This window comes from Triticum aestivum, chromosome 2D, assembly GCF_018294505.1.
Source record: "Triticum aestivum cultivar Chinese Spring chromosome 2D, IWGSC CS RefSeq v2.1, whole genome shotgun sequence".
Classification (NCBI taxonomy): domain Eukaryota; kingdom Viridiplantae; phylum Streptophyta; class Magnoliopsida; order Poales; family Poaceae; genus Triticum; species Triticum aestivum.
The window spans coordinates 81,750,926-81,767,814 of record NC_057799.1 but is presented as its reverse complement, the minus strand read 5'-3'; the positions used below and the strand labels follow the sequence as shown (position 1 = coordinate 81,767,814).

General features: G+C 40.9%; 2 protein-coding genes across 2 annotated transcripts; one reads left to right on the top strand and one right to left on the bottom strand.

Moving 5' to 3' along the window:
* The first annotated feature begins 350 nt into the window (after positions 1–350).
* On the top strand, positions 351–3,521 carry LOC123051761 (uncharacterized). Its single transcript, XM_044474733.1, has 4 exons — positions 351–511; positions 645–1,443; positions 1,565–1,785; positions 2,701–3,521. Exons 2-4 carry the CDS (start codon positions 645–647, stop codon positions 2,923–2,925), a joined length of 1,245 nt encoding a protein of 414 aa, XP_044330668.1. The 5' UTR covers positions 351–511; the 3' UTR covers positions 2,926–3,521.
* Positions 3,522–5,413: 1,892 nt separating this feature from the next.
* LOC123048842 (uncharacterized) lies at positions 5,414–7,504 on the bottom strand. Its single transcript, XM_044471865.1, has 3 exons — positions 6,972–7,504; positions 6,658–6,878; positions 5,414–6,129 (listed from the first exon to the last, which is right to left on the bottom strand). Exons 1-3 carry the CDS (start codon positions 7,267–7,269, stop codon positions 5,461–5,463), a joined length of 1,188 nt encoding a protein of 395 aa, XP_044327800.1. The 5' UTR covers positions 7,270–7,504; the 3' UTR covers positions 5,414–5,460.
* Positions 7,505–16,889: the final 9,385 nt, after the last annotated feature.

Here is a 16,889-nt window from a genome sequence, read left to right as displayed (position 1 = left end):
ATTGTTCGCGAGTTTTTTTAATGGATTTCAATTTTCTTTCCTAAGTACTATTTTTAGCGAAATGAAAATAGGAAAATAAAAGAAGAAAAAACAAAAAGGCCAAGCGAAATAAATTTTTTCACAGCAATAAGACTTTATTTCTCGAATGAGAGAAAAAAAAACGAAAGAACATCCCGTAATAATAGCCTTTTTTAGAACAAGTGAAAAATCTCGAATATGGGCTGGCCGCAAGCGATAAAGATGATCTGCCATAAGCGTACACGAAGGAGAGCATTCCAACCCCTCAAAAAATTCTTCCCCAAGTCTTCACCTACTTCAGCTCAAAAAACAAGAAAGAAAAAGGCAAAAAGGAGTCTTCACCTACCTACTTGGCGAGCCCCTTTCTCTGCGCTAATCCCCACACCGCCCGGACCTCCTCCTCGCGCGCCACACCCACACCCCCTCGCTAAACCCTAACCCCTTCACGGCGGCTGAGTCGAGCGAGGACAAAGTTCAAGAAGGCGAGAACACGGTACGACGCCCTCCTCGAATGATCCCCTCCTCTTTCTTCTGTGTTGATGGGATGCGATTTTATGATTCTGATTTGACACCAAGCAACGAAATCTCACATCCGCGTTTTCCCTTTTCTCGGTGCTGGGGCCAAGATGCCGGGCGCGAGCGGGAAGCGGTCCGCGTCAGAGGAGAAGACCCTGCTGTCGGAGCCGGAGCTCATGTCTGAGGAGGAGGCGCTGCTGGCGGATCGGGAGCTCACGTCCGAGGAGGAGGCGCTGCTGGTGGGTCGGCAGCTCATGTCTGAGGAGAAGCCGCTGCAGGCTGATCCAGAGCTCATGTTTGAGGTGGACAAGGCACGGCAAGTTGATCTGGATGTCAACCTGGGAAGGGTGTTCACCGCGTTGATGCCATTGCTTAGAAATATAATGCCGCAGCCCACATTGAGGGAGATGACACTGCTGACAGAGCCAGAGCCAGAGCCAGAGCCAGCTCTGCAATTGGAGGAGGTGCTGCTACCAGAGCTGGAGCTCACATTGCAAGATGATGCTCTGCACATGGAGCCGGTAACAGATACAAAGCTCACCTTGGAGGAGAATGCGCAGCAGATGAGGCTGGTAGCCGAGACTGAAACAGAGTCAGATACAGAGTCAGACATAGCGCTCACCTTGGAGGAGAATGCGCAGCAGATGAAGCTCGTAACCGACACAGAGACAGAGACAGGGACAGGGACAGGGACAGAGACGGAGTCAGAGTCAGAGTCAGAGCTTGCATTAGAGGAAATGTTGATGATGATTGAGCCAGACCCGGAGATGACAGAGGAGGAGAAGGCGCTGCGGGCTCTTCATATTGTTTGCTGCAAAGAGTTCACCGAATATGACCCTAGAAAGAATGCTTTTGTCTGTACCCGCTTCAACAGCTTTAACATTGCCTTCTTTGACCTGAATGAAGAGTGTAAGTATATTCTCAGTCACAACCATTTCATGTATTTTGAGTATATCCTTCTATATCTTAGCAATATAATTGCTGCATCCTCTTGCTGGTTCTGATTTATGTTGCTGGCATTAATTTACAGCTGCGGCTATCCTTGGGCCGCCACTTAAAGATCTACCCTATTCTCAGTGGGAGCCGACCGAGGAATCATCGGTTAATGTTATCTCCCTGAAGATAAATGAATCTGATGTGCCCTACCCAATCAACATATTTGGTACCGTTCTTGCGAGGGACGAGGTCGACTACAAATGTGTCTATCTGTTCAGGCGGGAAAGGGATGATTCCCAGTGCATCAATTCTGAGGTCAGTATTTGTTCCTCCCTCAGTCTTAGCTTCTGTTACTAGTTACTGTAAAAAAATACTTTTGTTACTAGTTACTAGTATACACAAATCAAATCAGTATGCTGTAATACATCCACTATGGGATAAAGGAGTTCATGTTGAATTGCATTAAAATTATTTGATCATTGTTATAGTTTTGAATTATTTAGACTCATTATGAACTAGAACCGCAAACAATTGGATAGTCCAATATGGCATGGTGAAAGTTGCTAGCATTCCGACCATGCACTGCTAAGCAGTTCTTTCAAAGTTTGTAGTCGTTGTTACTGAAATAGTTCTCAGTATGATTCTTGGTTACAAATATCATGATTTAGAATCGACATCTCCAAGCCATTATTTGACATAGTTTATTATCAAACAGCACTATCCCATTAAGGAAAATGGTTTTCTGTGTCATTTAGTTGTCTCTACACTGATGTCCGACCACTTGTTTTATCTTAGTGCAAAATCTATTTCTGAATCATTGCCTTAAAGCTGACATGTTTTGGACTCGAAACAAACTTGAGAGATGCTGACACCGCATTAAGGAATGTGATAAAACCAGATGTATCTTTGTATGCTATTTAAGCGTATCAGTTTCTTTGAATGCGAGTTCCCTAAACAAGCAATCTTTTCATGTGATAAGCCTAAATTTTGAGCGATTTGTATTTGTGTTTGTTTACTTGAACATACAAGTCACAAATGGCTGGCTGTCCGCAGCCATCATAAGCTACTAGAACAGCAAAAGGAGTTGTGTTCTCGTAGTTTAACATATGTTTTATTGTATCTGATTAATCAAGCTTGGTTTGCATGTCAAGTCCAACTGTAATTAGATGTATCTTGTTCAACTAGGTAGAGATAATTTGACCTGAAGTGTTTCCCTACACCCTTGTGCAGAAGGACATGTTAACTCTGACAGGCCCATCTCGAGGATTTGTCGTATCAGATACAATATTTTTTGAGATCAATCTTAAAATCAAGGGTGATAACATCACAGGTGACAGAGATTTTAGCAAAGGTGTAATAGAACACTATCTTGTCCCCTTTGAAAGTCAACCCGCGACCTCGCTGCTACATAGTTGGCTGAGTACCGTAGACATATCCTGTGGCAGTTACTCTTGACGTCAAGATCTTGAATGGACAGCTTGATCTCCCTTTCAAGGGAAAAATATCTGCTGGGACTACTGAAAATACTCACAACCATATCATTCTCTATGAATATGATGACAGTAAAGCAACCGGCACTCACGGACTTATTGGAGATGGTCACTTGGTTGTGTTAACTCGTAAGTTGGTAGCTGTTCCGAGGCTGAACTTCGTGCTCAATGAAGAACCAGAAAGTATGATCTATGTTTGCTTTTGTGACAAGGATGATGAAGATAAGCAGACCTTGGTGATGCTACAATACCCTTATGAGGAGATGGTTTGCTGTCATGGTTCCTACAAAATGCATTTGAAGGTTGTTTGGAGGCCTATCTTAACAAGCCCACTGCGCGACGATTTTGAGAAAAGATGGCGGTCTGTGCCCATGAGATCGTTTATGATTCCTTAGGACGAACATGCCTTTATGAAAGATGGTCATTAGCTCTTTATTTTTCTGTTTGTTTTCCTTGTAGAACTTGATCTGTGAGGGCATGCCAGCCTCTCCTTGGATACCTGTAACAGTTGCTATTGTTATCATTACTCGCTTGGTCCTTAAACAGTTTATGTTTTTATCATAGGCATAGTCTAAGATGCAACTTGACCTCATTTACTTAAATTACAACATAGTTCAATGAGCTCTGAATGTGGAGATTCACCTTTGTGACAAGGTACAATAATGAATTGTTGTGATACTTGTAAGGGGCTTGAATCTCAGATATTCAGAAGGATGTGGGTGGGAATGGGAACAGTTTTTTCTTACAGGAGTCGAATGGAAACAGTTGGTTTTCACTTTTGAGGGGATTCAGCTTAGGGCGACTCCAATATACTCCCTCCGTCCCATAATATAAGAGCGTTTTTGACACTACACTAGTGTCAAAAACGCTCTTATATTGTGTCAAAAACGCTCTTATATTATGGGACGGAGGGAGTACTAGAAATAAGGTCGGCCACAAGGGATTTAGGGTGTTCAGAGAGTGTCGATAGCCAGGAGAACAAGCTTCTAACATTGTGAGCATCCACCATATAAACAAAAAATAATAATACCGATGTCGCCCTTTGGTATGAGACCCAGCCGCAGCAAATACACATACTACTTTTTTTATCTCCAATCTTTCCATTTCGTATACGTTATGAGCTCCTGCTTTTCCCCAGGGCTTGATCCTTGAATAGAATTAGCCATTGTCGAGGGATGTCAGAATGAGCCACCAAACCTATTTAGTGTCAGACAATGAGGTATTGTTTTTGACATGGTCATTCCTGTTTTTCTAGATGCACCCCAAGGTGCAAGCACAGTCTGTATTAAGAACTGAGTGCTTCTTATTAGCAGGCCAATTCCTAGCAATAGACAAATAATCATCACCCAGAGGACCTCAAAGAAATCTGAGATGTGTCTAAGTACCAGTTGTTGCGCATAACAACATCAAATGTGCAGCAAATTACTCAGTGATACACTGCGGTTTGCACTATTATTCTGCTTGGATGTTTATCTTCATCAAATTATTATGCTTAAAAAAACATGTACTCCCTCCGATCCATATTACTTGTCGCTACTTGGAATGGCGATATTTAGCTCTAGTTTAGCACTGTCATATGTTTGCAAGCTGCCATGTAACCTACCAATTGACTAGGGACTTTATTGTTTGAAGAGAATACTCCCTCCATCCCAAAATAAGTGTTTTAATCTTAGTATAACTTTGTACAAAAGTTAGTATAACATTGAGACACTTATTTGGGATGGAGGGAGGATTTCTTAAATGCCCCTCTCCGTGCCATTGTTGGTATGACAGTGATATCTAATCTTTATTAATGCTCGTCTACATTGATAGAAATTTCGTTTCTATTATTATGTTTATACCATCTCAAAAGTTCCCGAGCAAATTTATGTTTCTGACATTATTGATTTACTGTGATTCTTTAGGACGCCTCTATGGTAAAGCCAGAAGTTGTTAAATATGTGGCTGAAAACAAGAAGCTTCAACAAGAGCTGGCATGACTTCTCATCTAGGCTAATCATAGTGGGAGTAACTTAGCAAGTAACATAGTGCAGTCCAAGACGAATTTGCTTATGTGGCATGTATTTAATGAGGAGAGATGTGTTTAGAGTAACATAGCGCTTTCCAAGAGAAGATGAGTCTATGAATCAAAATCTGTTTAGCTACCACACAATCAAAGAAAATATGTCTAATGGATTCATCCTCAGAACAGAATACACAATCTTCAGGTTTCTTTTGGCGGGTGTTGCCGCGCCCATCCATTATCAGGCTATCCTCGCTTCTTGTAAATAATTAAGTTGGTACAAACTAGATAGTACACACGCTGAATAACATACTCAATATCATTAAATAAATTATTTCTACTGAAAACGTCAAGCAGGTACTCAGGCATAGCTAGGGTGTCATGCCTTCATTATATTCCATATAAGGGAAACAGAGCAACAAAGTTGAAACCAAACATCTTTCTGGAGACATAATCAGGTAGAATTGTAGACATATAATCAGTATCCGACCAAGCATCCTAGAACAACAATAGTTTTTGAGGCACAGAGCTCCATCTTTTGTCAATATCTGTGCCGAACGGCCCTTCAAGAATGCTTGTCCAAGTAACCTCCACTTGAAGCTCATAGGAACCGTGATTGCAAACCTTCTCTTCCTGAGGGTATTGTAGAGTGACCGAGGTGCATTCATCCTCATCATTACTGGTAGTAAAACAAACAGTGAGCACTATTTCTTCATACTCATCATACAAGGAATTAGGGACAGGGACGGCCACCAGATTATGGCTTAAAGCAATCGAACCGCCATCTTTGATTAATTGAAGATCATCCATCGCTTTGTTTCCGTATTCGTACAGAATGATATGGGTCTCAGCATCTCCAGCGGTCCAAGCAGTTACTTTGCCTCTGAAAGGAGCATCACATGGCCCATTCAAAATATTGATTTTAACGGTAGCTGCCACGGCAAATGGAGCAGGCGCCAATACCAGTTCTACCGTACTCAGCCAGCTAGTTAGCAGCTCAGTCTTGGGTCCCCTGGCCAAGGGAACAATATAGTGCTCTATTACACCTTTGCTAAAATCTTTGTCATCGGTGATTACATTGCCCCTAATCTTTAGGTTGATCTCAAAAAATATGGTATCTGATACGACAAGTCCTCGACTTGGACCTGTCAAAGTTAACATGTCCTCCTGCATAAGGATTTAAGGAAAGATAATCAACACCAAAATGTCTTCAAATAGTTAACAGCTGGTCATCTCCAGTTGATTCTAGTTGGGACGACAATCAAACCAATCATAACTAGTCTGACGGGACAGTTCTAGTTGTACCCCATATCAGTGTACCCTCTATCCTCATCGTCCATTTTTCATTATAAAAAATCAGAAGCATTTTATACAATTTGTGGCACTTGTGTATACTTGACCTGCAAAGTATTAAGGTAAAATGTTCTCTTGTTTGGAAAAACAAAAAAGAGAAATTTCTGGTCTAGATAGAGGGTGGTACAGCTTCCTAATACGGGGATATCTTTTTCACACGGTGCACTTAAAAGAGGGCGTCGTTGAGATTCAATTTATACATGCTGTAGATAATCTACTACCTCAGTGCCAAAATATATGACGGTTTTAGCCTACCAAAACGTCATATATTTTGGCATGGAGGTAGTAGTAAGCAAAAAAAAACTAAGTAAAAGAATTGATGGTGGAGTAACAGATGCATACCGGGGACTCGATGTACTGGGAATCATCCCTATCGCGCCGGAACAAGTAGACACACTTGTAGTCGACCTCATCCCTTGCCAGAACAGTACCAAAGACATTGATCGGGTAGCCCACGTCGGACTGGATTACCTTCAAGGAGATGACATTAACAGATGCCTCGTTAATTGACCTCCACTGAGAATTGGTCAGCTCCTGGAGCGGCGGCCCATGGATAGCCTCGGCTGTAAACAAATTTAAGCAAATCAGAAGCGAACAAAAGGATGTATCTAGACGCGGGTTATGAGATACTAGCTAGTTGTGAATAGCACACTGACATTCTTCGTCGAGGTCGAAGAGGGCTATGTTGAAGCTGGAGAAGCGCGTGCAGACATAAGCTTCCGACTTGGGGTCGTACTCGGTGAGCTCTCTGCAGCAGACGAGGTGAAGGGCCCGCAGCGCCTTCTCGTCGTCCGTGAGTTCCGGGTCTGGCTCCAGCAGCCGCGCCATCTCCTCCGGCGTGAGCTCCGGCAAACTGTCCGTGTCCGTCGTGTATGACTCCATCTCTGACTCCGTTGTGTCCGCATCCGTCTCCTCCGTGTGTGACTCTGTCGTGTAAGCCTCCGTCTCAGCCATCTCGCACTTACGCCGAGGAGTGTAAGTTGTTCGGCGATTTGACTAGCGCGCGCGCCTCGGCCTCGCTCGACTCCCACCTGAGAAAACCAAACCCGAACCAGCGACTGCGAAGTGCGAAGTTTGAGAGGTACTCAATGGCCGGGGTTTGAGAAGTACAAGCCTGGCGGTTTCGACCATGAGAGGGACTCGGAGAAGAAGCTTCCGTCCACGAGAGGGACTCGGGAGGAGACGCTAGGGTTTCTCTGTTTCCGGACCAGAGGGCTGACCGGGCTGCGCCCGTGAACCACGGGCCAAGGCCCATGGAACCAGCGCCACGAGGGCTCCAAGATCCAACAAAATACAAAGTAACAACTATCACCAATAATTACAACGAAACCTCTTGATAACATCTTTTTCACGGCATTGCTCCAAAAAATACTCCAAAGACTTCGATGAAGATGCTGCAATTGGACTGAAGCAACGATGTTGCCACTCTTTCACCCGCACGAACATTATCAATAATGATTTTTGAAAGCGCCTTGAGTCCCATCCAAAATGATGGGAATTCTTGATCGATGAACGTACTTGGGCCCGAGATGATCTCCTAGAAATACAGGCCATCGGATCACTATATCGAGATGGTAGATTTTCTCCGCATTTAAAACAAATGAAGTAGGGAGAAAACGGCGCAGGTGGCATTCGAACCACCGATCATAGTTTCTTCCAAGTGTTGGTAGTCACTAAGACAAGATGGAGTACGCGTTAGTTTAGAAGGGCACAAACTATTTGAAGGAAATACATCAGGTTTTCACCGGCTTTCCCTTTTTTTCTTCTTGTTTTTCACTGGTTATTCTTATCTTCTTTCTCTGTTTTTACTGGTTCTTTCTTCGGTTTTATTTATTTTTCTTTGATTTTATTTCTTTTTTCTTTGGTTTTTTTCTTTCTTTCTCGTTTTCATATGTTTTTCTTTTCTCTCTCTTATTTCACTGTTTTCCGACACTTTTTTTTAATATGTATAATACATGTGTAATATTTTTCAAATACAAGTTCAATATTTTTTGAATACATGGTTAATATTTTTTCTATTAATTTTTCTAACATTTTTAAAATATCATATTAACATTTCCAGAAGACACGGTCAACATTTTTCTATACGCATTTACAATTTTGTTTTTCAAATGCTTATCAACATTTTTCAAATACAAGTTTAATATTTTTTCATACAAGGTGATAACCTTCAGCGCTGTCAATGGGCTGGACCATTATACCAAAGCTAGCCAGCCGGTTTTGGAAACTTTCTGGAATGATCCTCGAATAGTATTTTTTTTCTTTTTTACCGGTTTTCTTGTTCCTTCTTCGGTTTTTTCTATTTAAGTTTGTTTACGGGTTTTCTCTTTCTTTTATTTTTAGGTATTTCTTTTATAAATAAGATCATCTGTCGAAATTTGTTCGAAAATTTTGGAAAATGTTGTTTCTCTAAAACGTTTAACTTTTTAAAAAACATTCATGTTTTAATAAAATTTTCACAAATTAACAAAAATGTTTGGCAATTCCAAAAATATTCCTTTCTTCCAAAAACTGTCCGGAATATTTTTTGAATTTTTACAATTTTTAAAAAATATTCACAATTTCAGAAATTGTTCACAAATTTCAAAATTTGTTCATGTTTTTATTTTTCAGATGTTTCCAAAAATTTCCCAGGTTTAATTTATTTTCCAGCAATTTCAAAATATGTTCATGCTTCTAAATATTGTTTTGGAATTTGGTAAAATCTTCCCGTTTCAAAAAATTGTTCATGATTTTCAAAAATAATCCTGTTTTTCAAAAATGTTATAGTTTTAAAAAAATTATTCAGCATTTTTAAGTTGCTTTCGAATTCCTAAATTAATTCAGATCTCCGCAGCGTACTGGTTCTTTATGATTGATGCTACTATACGATCAGACATGACTGCTAGCTCAGCTGGTTCTAACAAGTCGTGTATAGCATTCATCCTGTGTTTGAATCCCCGCGATTGCAACTCTTTTTGAGCTACCTTGCCTGTTCTTCATGGGCCAGCTTAGTCGGAGACCCGCTTATGCGAAACGATGAATCTTTGCCGTAGACAGCGGCATATAGGGGCTATTTGGTTTGTGACTAAGATTGCCAAATGTTGCCACACCTAAGGTTAGACAAATTTGACCAACTAAGGTGAATATTTGGTTAAAGCCACATCTTAGGCAAGCGACACTAGGGCCCCACATGACATACACACAAAAAGTGTGGCAAGATTCTCTTAGGCTTGCCAACTTGTGGCTCTTATTCTGAAGAACTAACCTTAGGCAAGTTTGGCAACATTGTATGGCAAAGTGTTGCACTGCTAGGCCTAAAACCAAACAGCCCCATAGTCCTAGCGAACATGCCAAAGCATAACCCCTCCCCTCCCACGCGCCCCTGTTGGTTCGGCCCATTAGCGGGGATGGACGCCCTGCACTTTTTTTTGCTTTCTACTTTTTTATTTTTTTTCTCTTTTTAAAATAATTTGGAATTTTAAAAAGATCTAAATTTCAAAAACCAGAATTTTGGAAAACAATGTTTAGCAATCATAAAATGTTCATGATTTTGAAAAATATGTTGGCACAGTGAACAAGAAAAGTTAGTGCATTTCGAAAAACATTCATCAATTCAAAAATATTCATGATTTCAGAACATATGTTCGTGTATTCAAAAAATTTCACAATTTCAAGAAAATCATGAATATTTATGAAAATGTGCAAAATTATTGGCAAACTTTGAAAAAAAATCTCAATTGTTGAAAAATGGTTCACAAAATTCAGAAAAATGTTTGCAAATGTTAAAAACATCATGAATTAGAAAAATGTATGTGAAAAAAATAATTCTAAATTTAAAAATCTAGTCACGAATTTCAAAAAATGACCGCCTATGCAAGAAACTTGTTCACGAATTTTTCTAAAAAATGTACGCAATTTTTCTAAAAAAAAATCAGGAATTCAATTTTTTTTGACAAATTTGTACAAAAACCATAGATTTTAAAAAATGTTTGCTATTTTAAAAAAATAATGAACATTTTTTGAAATCAGTGAACCGAATTTGAATTCAAAAAAATGTTCACCTAGATTTGAAGAAAATGGTCAAATTTCAAAAAATGTTCACCAACTTGAAAAAAGATGTTCCTAGATTTCAGACAATATTCGTTAAATTTGGAAATAAAGAAAAGGAAACAAAAGAAAAAATGAAAAAAATAAGGAAAACAAAATGGAAAGAATAAAAAACTAAAATAAATAACAAGAAAAAAAATAAAAACCTATTTGGAAGGTGGAGGGGAGAACTGCGGTGACCCAGCATACCACTGCATGCTTTAGTATGCCTGTCGTTGATATAACGCCCATAAGACACCGTTTCATGAACCTTATATCCCCCAGAGTGTACAACAGAAACATAGCGGGTCCAAACCATCATTGTATTACAACCTTTATTCAAACAAAGACCCAACATTGAAACGATTCAAACTACTGGTACCAAAATGCGGGGTACCACTATTGATCCTGCGATCACTTATTTTGTTTAGGTCATGTCACACATGATCAAGCTGACTGCTACTACTATTCTACACTACTCTTGTTGCCGCTGCTACTCTGATCCTTCTCCTCCGTTGTCGGCTCCATAGGCGATGATGTAGTCGACTCCTTCGACTCCACTAGAAATGTCTGGCTCTTCGTAGAAGTACTCTCCAGCAACAAATTCATAGATATTGCGGGTGGAGATGCACTATAGCTACTACTGATTCCAAATAGGCCTCAGCAATTATTTTGGAAAATATCTGTAGCACCAAATTTTACTTATAGCATTTAGTCATCAGACTTCACGGGTTGTTAGAATCTCCAATAGACTCCTTTCTCGCCGCATTCGCAGGTCTTTCCCAGATCAGGGAGTGACAAGCCACAATTCATTACACTTTGCAGAGGTGTGCTACTTTACTCACAAACGATTAACTTAGCCCTTTTGCCTGGTCCATAACCTGTCACATCCATGATGTGTGGCCGGGTCTAAGATTCGAGTCTTTCCCTCTCCCATGTTTACCAATGCCCTGCCCCTGGCTCGAGAGGTATTCCCTCTTTTGCCCAAAATCTGCTACAGGTAGGGTTTATACGGCCTCGTGACCGATGAGCATTTACGCCGCCGTGACAAAAAAGGATTGACAACCCTCTACCGATAGGGTATTTACGACAGACATAGCCGACAGGATATATCGACTCGCTGGGCTGGTTATACGGATTTACCCCCCCCCCCCCGCAGTGAACCTGTGCAAGGGCACATCGATACGAGGAAAAGTTATTTACTCGCACGTCCCATTCCAGGCTCCGTGGTCAACGCTATCACTACGACGCTAGAATGTCTGCTGACTTTGGTTGTTAAGCCCGGTGCAATGGCACTCTACCACCGTGTTACCATCCCGAGTTCCACCGCTCACCAATGAATTGATAGTACTGAATATAATTTTACTTAATGAAATGAATAGATTATGCAAGTAGAGAATTTTGTAAAGATGCTTTTATGAAAGCATAAACAAAGGCATGCAAGGTATGAACTTGCCTGGTGATTGCTACTTGTGAGCTGCGTTGGGAGTTCGTAGAAGAGGAAAGGATACAATGAGATGTGCAATATCTAAATGAAAATGCAATGCTCATATATTAAAATATTGATTCTAACAAGATGTGCAATATTTACTAGTTAAAGAAAACCCCACAAGTTAGAAAAAAGTTTACCGATTTGAAAAAAGTACACGCATGTGACCAAAATGTTTGCAAAATTGAAAAATATGCATCAATTTGAAATCAAGTCAACGAATTTGACAAAAAAGTTCAGAAATTTGAAAAGGTTTGAATTTTTTTAAAGTTCACCAATTTTAAAAAGTTCATGAATTTGACAAAAAATGATAAAAGTATATGAAATTGAAAAAAATTTCATCCATTTGAAGAGAAGTTCATGAATTCAAAAGATAAGTTCACGGATTTAAAATAAGTTCACGAATTTAAGAAAATAGTCACAAATTAAAAAAAATGAAAAAGAAAAGAAAAAAGAAGCAGAAGAAATAAGCAAAAACTGAAAACGAATAAAACAGAGGGAAAAAAGTCCAAACAAAACCAAAGAAGAAGAAGAAAACCAGACTAATAAGATGCACAACAAGAGAATAAAAGAAGTAACTAGGCACAACAATTAATCTGTCCCAGTTGATTACAGTGGGTAGAAGTACCAAGAGGTTGGGAGTTCAAATCCTAACTCATGCACCTATTTTTTGAAAGCTAAAAAAAGTAAAAGAATAAAATAATAAATGGGCCAGGCCCAGGTATACCTCTAGGTATAGCTCATACGTGCCACATACGAAGGTGAGTATACCTTATGGCATTTCCTATTTGGCACGAGTGAATCGAACCGGCAACCTCACGTCTCAGTTGCGACGGCTACGCTCAACCACTAGGCCATCGAACCCGCTCGTGCGTTACTTCGTTTTGGCGTTCTATTTTCTTTTCTGGACGTTCGTGAAAGCCCCACTTTGGGAAGCTTCTCAAGCCGGTTTCTTCTGGTTCAATGATGGTTTTATTTGATTTTTTTCTTTTTTTTTCGTTTTCTAAATGTGCAACTTTTTGTAAAAAAAATCGTATTTTGTATCGAAATCAATGAATTTTTTGCGAACATTTTTTAAAGAGTCGATGAACTTTTTTCAAATTCGATCAACTTGTTTTTAAAACGATGAACTTTTTTCAAAATTCGATGATATTTTTCCTATTTTGTGTAATTTTTCAAATTCGAAAATCTAACAAAATAATAATGAACCTTTTTTCAAATTAGATGGAATTTTTTAAAATATACGAAAATTTTATAATTCAATGAACTTTCTTTAAAATTCGGTGATTTGTTCTCAAATTCGTGATTTTTTTTACAAAATTCATGAATATTTTTAATTCACAAATTTGTTTTTGCAATTTTTTTCGTTTGTTTATTTTTTTTTCCATATTTAGTCAATGGTTGAGTGTTGACTGGTGAACTGTTAACAGTAAATGCGATCGATGGAACGAACCAACGACGGAATGATCGAGGGCTCGCCTATATGGGCCGGCCCAGGAGCGATGGCGCGTGGGCGCCAGTTCCCTTAGGTCAATTAGGGCCCCCATACTTTATGTTCAAATTTTTGAAAATTAAAAATAATAAAATAATAAATGGGCCAGGCCCTAGGAGGGTGTGCGCCCGACGGGAGGGCGGATGGGATGTGCATGTCTATGTACAGCTCGTACAAATTCTCAAAAAAGAAAAAAACCGTACAACTCATATGTGCCGCATACGAAGGTGAGTACTCCCTCCATTCATATATATAGGGCCTAATGTGTTTTCCGATATTGCCTTTGACTATTGATAAGATTAATAGTATATGAATTGTACAATGTGAAAATTATATCATTGGAAGCTTCTTCCACATGCGAATTTGATGGTATACTTTGTGTAACTTGCATGTCATATATTATTGCTCTAACATGTGGTCAAAATTTGCCCAAAAAATGCATTATGCCATATATAGATGGATAAAGGGAGTATACCTTATGATCAAATAATCATACTGTCCTTATACGATTTGTGTGGGGGTGTACCGAAGCAACGCTCCGTCTCATCCTCCCTCTGCATGTGCGATGCCAGTTGGGTACCGACCCAACAGCAGCAACTTGCCCTACTCAACCTGGCATTCTCCTGCCTCCCCTGCATGCAGATGCAGCCTGGATAATCTAATCATGCACTTGCGCTAGACTAAAGCCTGCAAATTCCCCTGCCCCATGGGGACGCGGTGAGCCTCGCCAGCCATCATTACTCATGCCGTGTGCCTGGTCAGGGGACACCGGCCGTTCCTAGCTAATGTTCAGAAGGTGCCAACAGAAACCTACGAAAATACCTGTAATGTAATGATGCAGATAGTGGCAGACTTGGTAGAGCAAGTACAGAATGAGGTAGAGAATCTTGATTTATGCTAAATATTCCACCAATTATACATCATGTTCTTCTTAATTCTTAGTGTTCTTGTTTTCGCAGGTATAGCCTGCATTCGCAAAATAAATCACCAAACGTATGGACTGTCCGACACCGTTAGAACGCGCAGGAGAATTGCGCTGTCATCATCGGATGTACACCGAGATGAATTCCATTTACCAGTTTGTCAAGAAAACAGAACCACTTAAACAATGTTAGTGGATGTACCGGGAAAAAAAGTACTTGCATGTCCTTTTGCTGTATTTGCATTATGAACCTTTTTGGTTGCTCAGCTAAGAGATCCAGAGACCAAAAGGGGCTGCTAAAAGGGAGAATAAGAATCTAGTTGCCCCCACTGGAAACAGAGAAAGCTGCCTGGTTGTTTCAACCGTCCTCATCCTACCTATCCAAAGAACTATCAACCAAAAGCAGCTACCTGCCGCCATATTATATCTCACTAATAACAACCTAAGCACCCCAAGAAGCCATAACAACCTAAGCACCCCAAGAAGCCAGAACCACTGAATAATTAATCCCCATTCTCAGCATGCATTATTCGATCCAATCCACTCCATGTCATGTACAAGTCCAGCTGATGGCAACATTAGGTCCACTGGCTTTACCTAATTAGATCTCATTAGACTCGTCCAAATCCTCGAAAGACTATCATAGTAATACCGGCTAGTGTATCTACATAGTACTAATCATCACCATTAATTCATAGAGAAGTACTTCGGTACAAACCACCACCACCCCCCCCAATAAACGTAGAAGGGGTAGTATTGTTCATATCAAATTTCGTATTTGTGTACCCGCCGTCCGTCGTAGGGCCGTCCGCCCGTGTACGTCCCGCCCCGTACGCCCGCGTCGTACACATACCGTGGCGTTCGTTAGTTCGATCGGGAAAGGAAAAAAAATGACACCCCACCCCGACACCCAATCCCCGCCTATGAAACCCTAGCGGCATCAACGCCGCCGTGGTCCACCGCCGTCAGGACGTCGGGCGGCGTCCGTAGTCACCCACGCGGCGTGCCGCCGGTGTCGCGTGAAACCGACACCCCATCCCCGCCTAGGAAACCCTAGTGGCATCAACGCCGCCGTGGTCCACCGCCGTCACGACGTTGACCCCGACGTGCCCGTCTAGTCGCGAGCACGGGCGGCGTCCGTAGTCACCCACGCGCCGTGTCGCCGGTGAAACGCCCAGCGCTCCCGCGTCAACTCCTGGTACGCGCCCTCCACGACGTGGGTGGTGGCAGCGGATCGGCGTCGACCCTAGGCGAGGACCCCTCGACGGCGGAGAGTAGGTTCTCTGGCTCTCTTTTTTCTTTTTGATTTGTTCATTGCATTTTTTATGCCACAAAATGATTCCCTACTTGGCTAAATAAGAGAGGAGAGTAGTGACCTCTTAATGACCTCTTAATGATTTTGTACATTCAAATTTGTATGCATGACACATAGTCATGTCACTGTTCATGAATTTACTGTATTCGCAATGATGTTGTGGAATGTTGGCATTGATCTCACACCTTATTTGTATGTGTATAGATGGAGCAAGAAACCGGATACGCCAGTGATGATTCCGGTAGCGATAATGGATCCTCGTCATTGAATGCGAACCAACCTCCCGGAGACAACTATATGAGTCAGGATGAATCGTACAGTGGTAACTAAGTGCCTTAAATGTCGACCAAAACATATTGAATACAAACTAGTTCTTTGACACTTACATGTCCTTTTAAATTTGTACAGCTACATGGCAATGATGACGATGAGGAATATGATATAGATGAACAATTTTATGCAGATAGTGTGAGCCAGGTACGTTGAAAAAAAATGTAGGGCAATGATTGACATTAAAATTGTATTACCACTTATTTTACTTTAAATGTGCACAGATAAATGCTCATGGTGACAATAAGCATAATAATATAGATGATGACAATGCCGAGAGCAAGGTCGATGCATCTCGTAGTGGGAGCGCTAGCCAAGTAAGTTCTTTACATTATTTGTGGTAAGTAATAATACAAGAACAGATTGACATGCAAGGTTATATGTCATATTTTGCAGGGAGGTGTTGATGGTCCTAGCGGGAACGATGAGCACAGCGATGATGATCAGTTTGACCTTGACATGGGCTATGATGAATATCAGCAAGAGTCACTTGATAGGCATTGGGAAGTGATTGGACATTCAGGTCATTAGATGAGGTGTACACGTTCTACAACAAGCACGCGAGAGAACGTGGGTTCAACATCAGGAAGGACTCGCTAAAACGTTCAAAGGATCGCGCAAGGACTATGCGCTTGAGGAGGTATCTCTGTTCCGCCGCAGAAAAACGACATGCCAAGTTCTGTACCATGGAAGGCCGGACCCGCAGGCTTAGACCAGAGAGTCGATTCTTCTGCGAAGCCCATTTGACAGTTAAGCTTGATAAAAAGATTAATCTTTGGTATGTCAGCAGTTTCTCCGATGATCACAGCCACATTCTTGCACAAGCGGACGAAGTCCCTTCCCTCCAATCTCATAATCAGATCAAAGCATTTGAGAGAGCAGAGATCTTAGCTATCGCAGGAGCTGGGATGAGAAAACATATTATTTTTGACAACATGGTTAGCAGGTATGGGTCGTA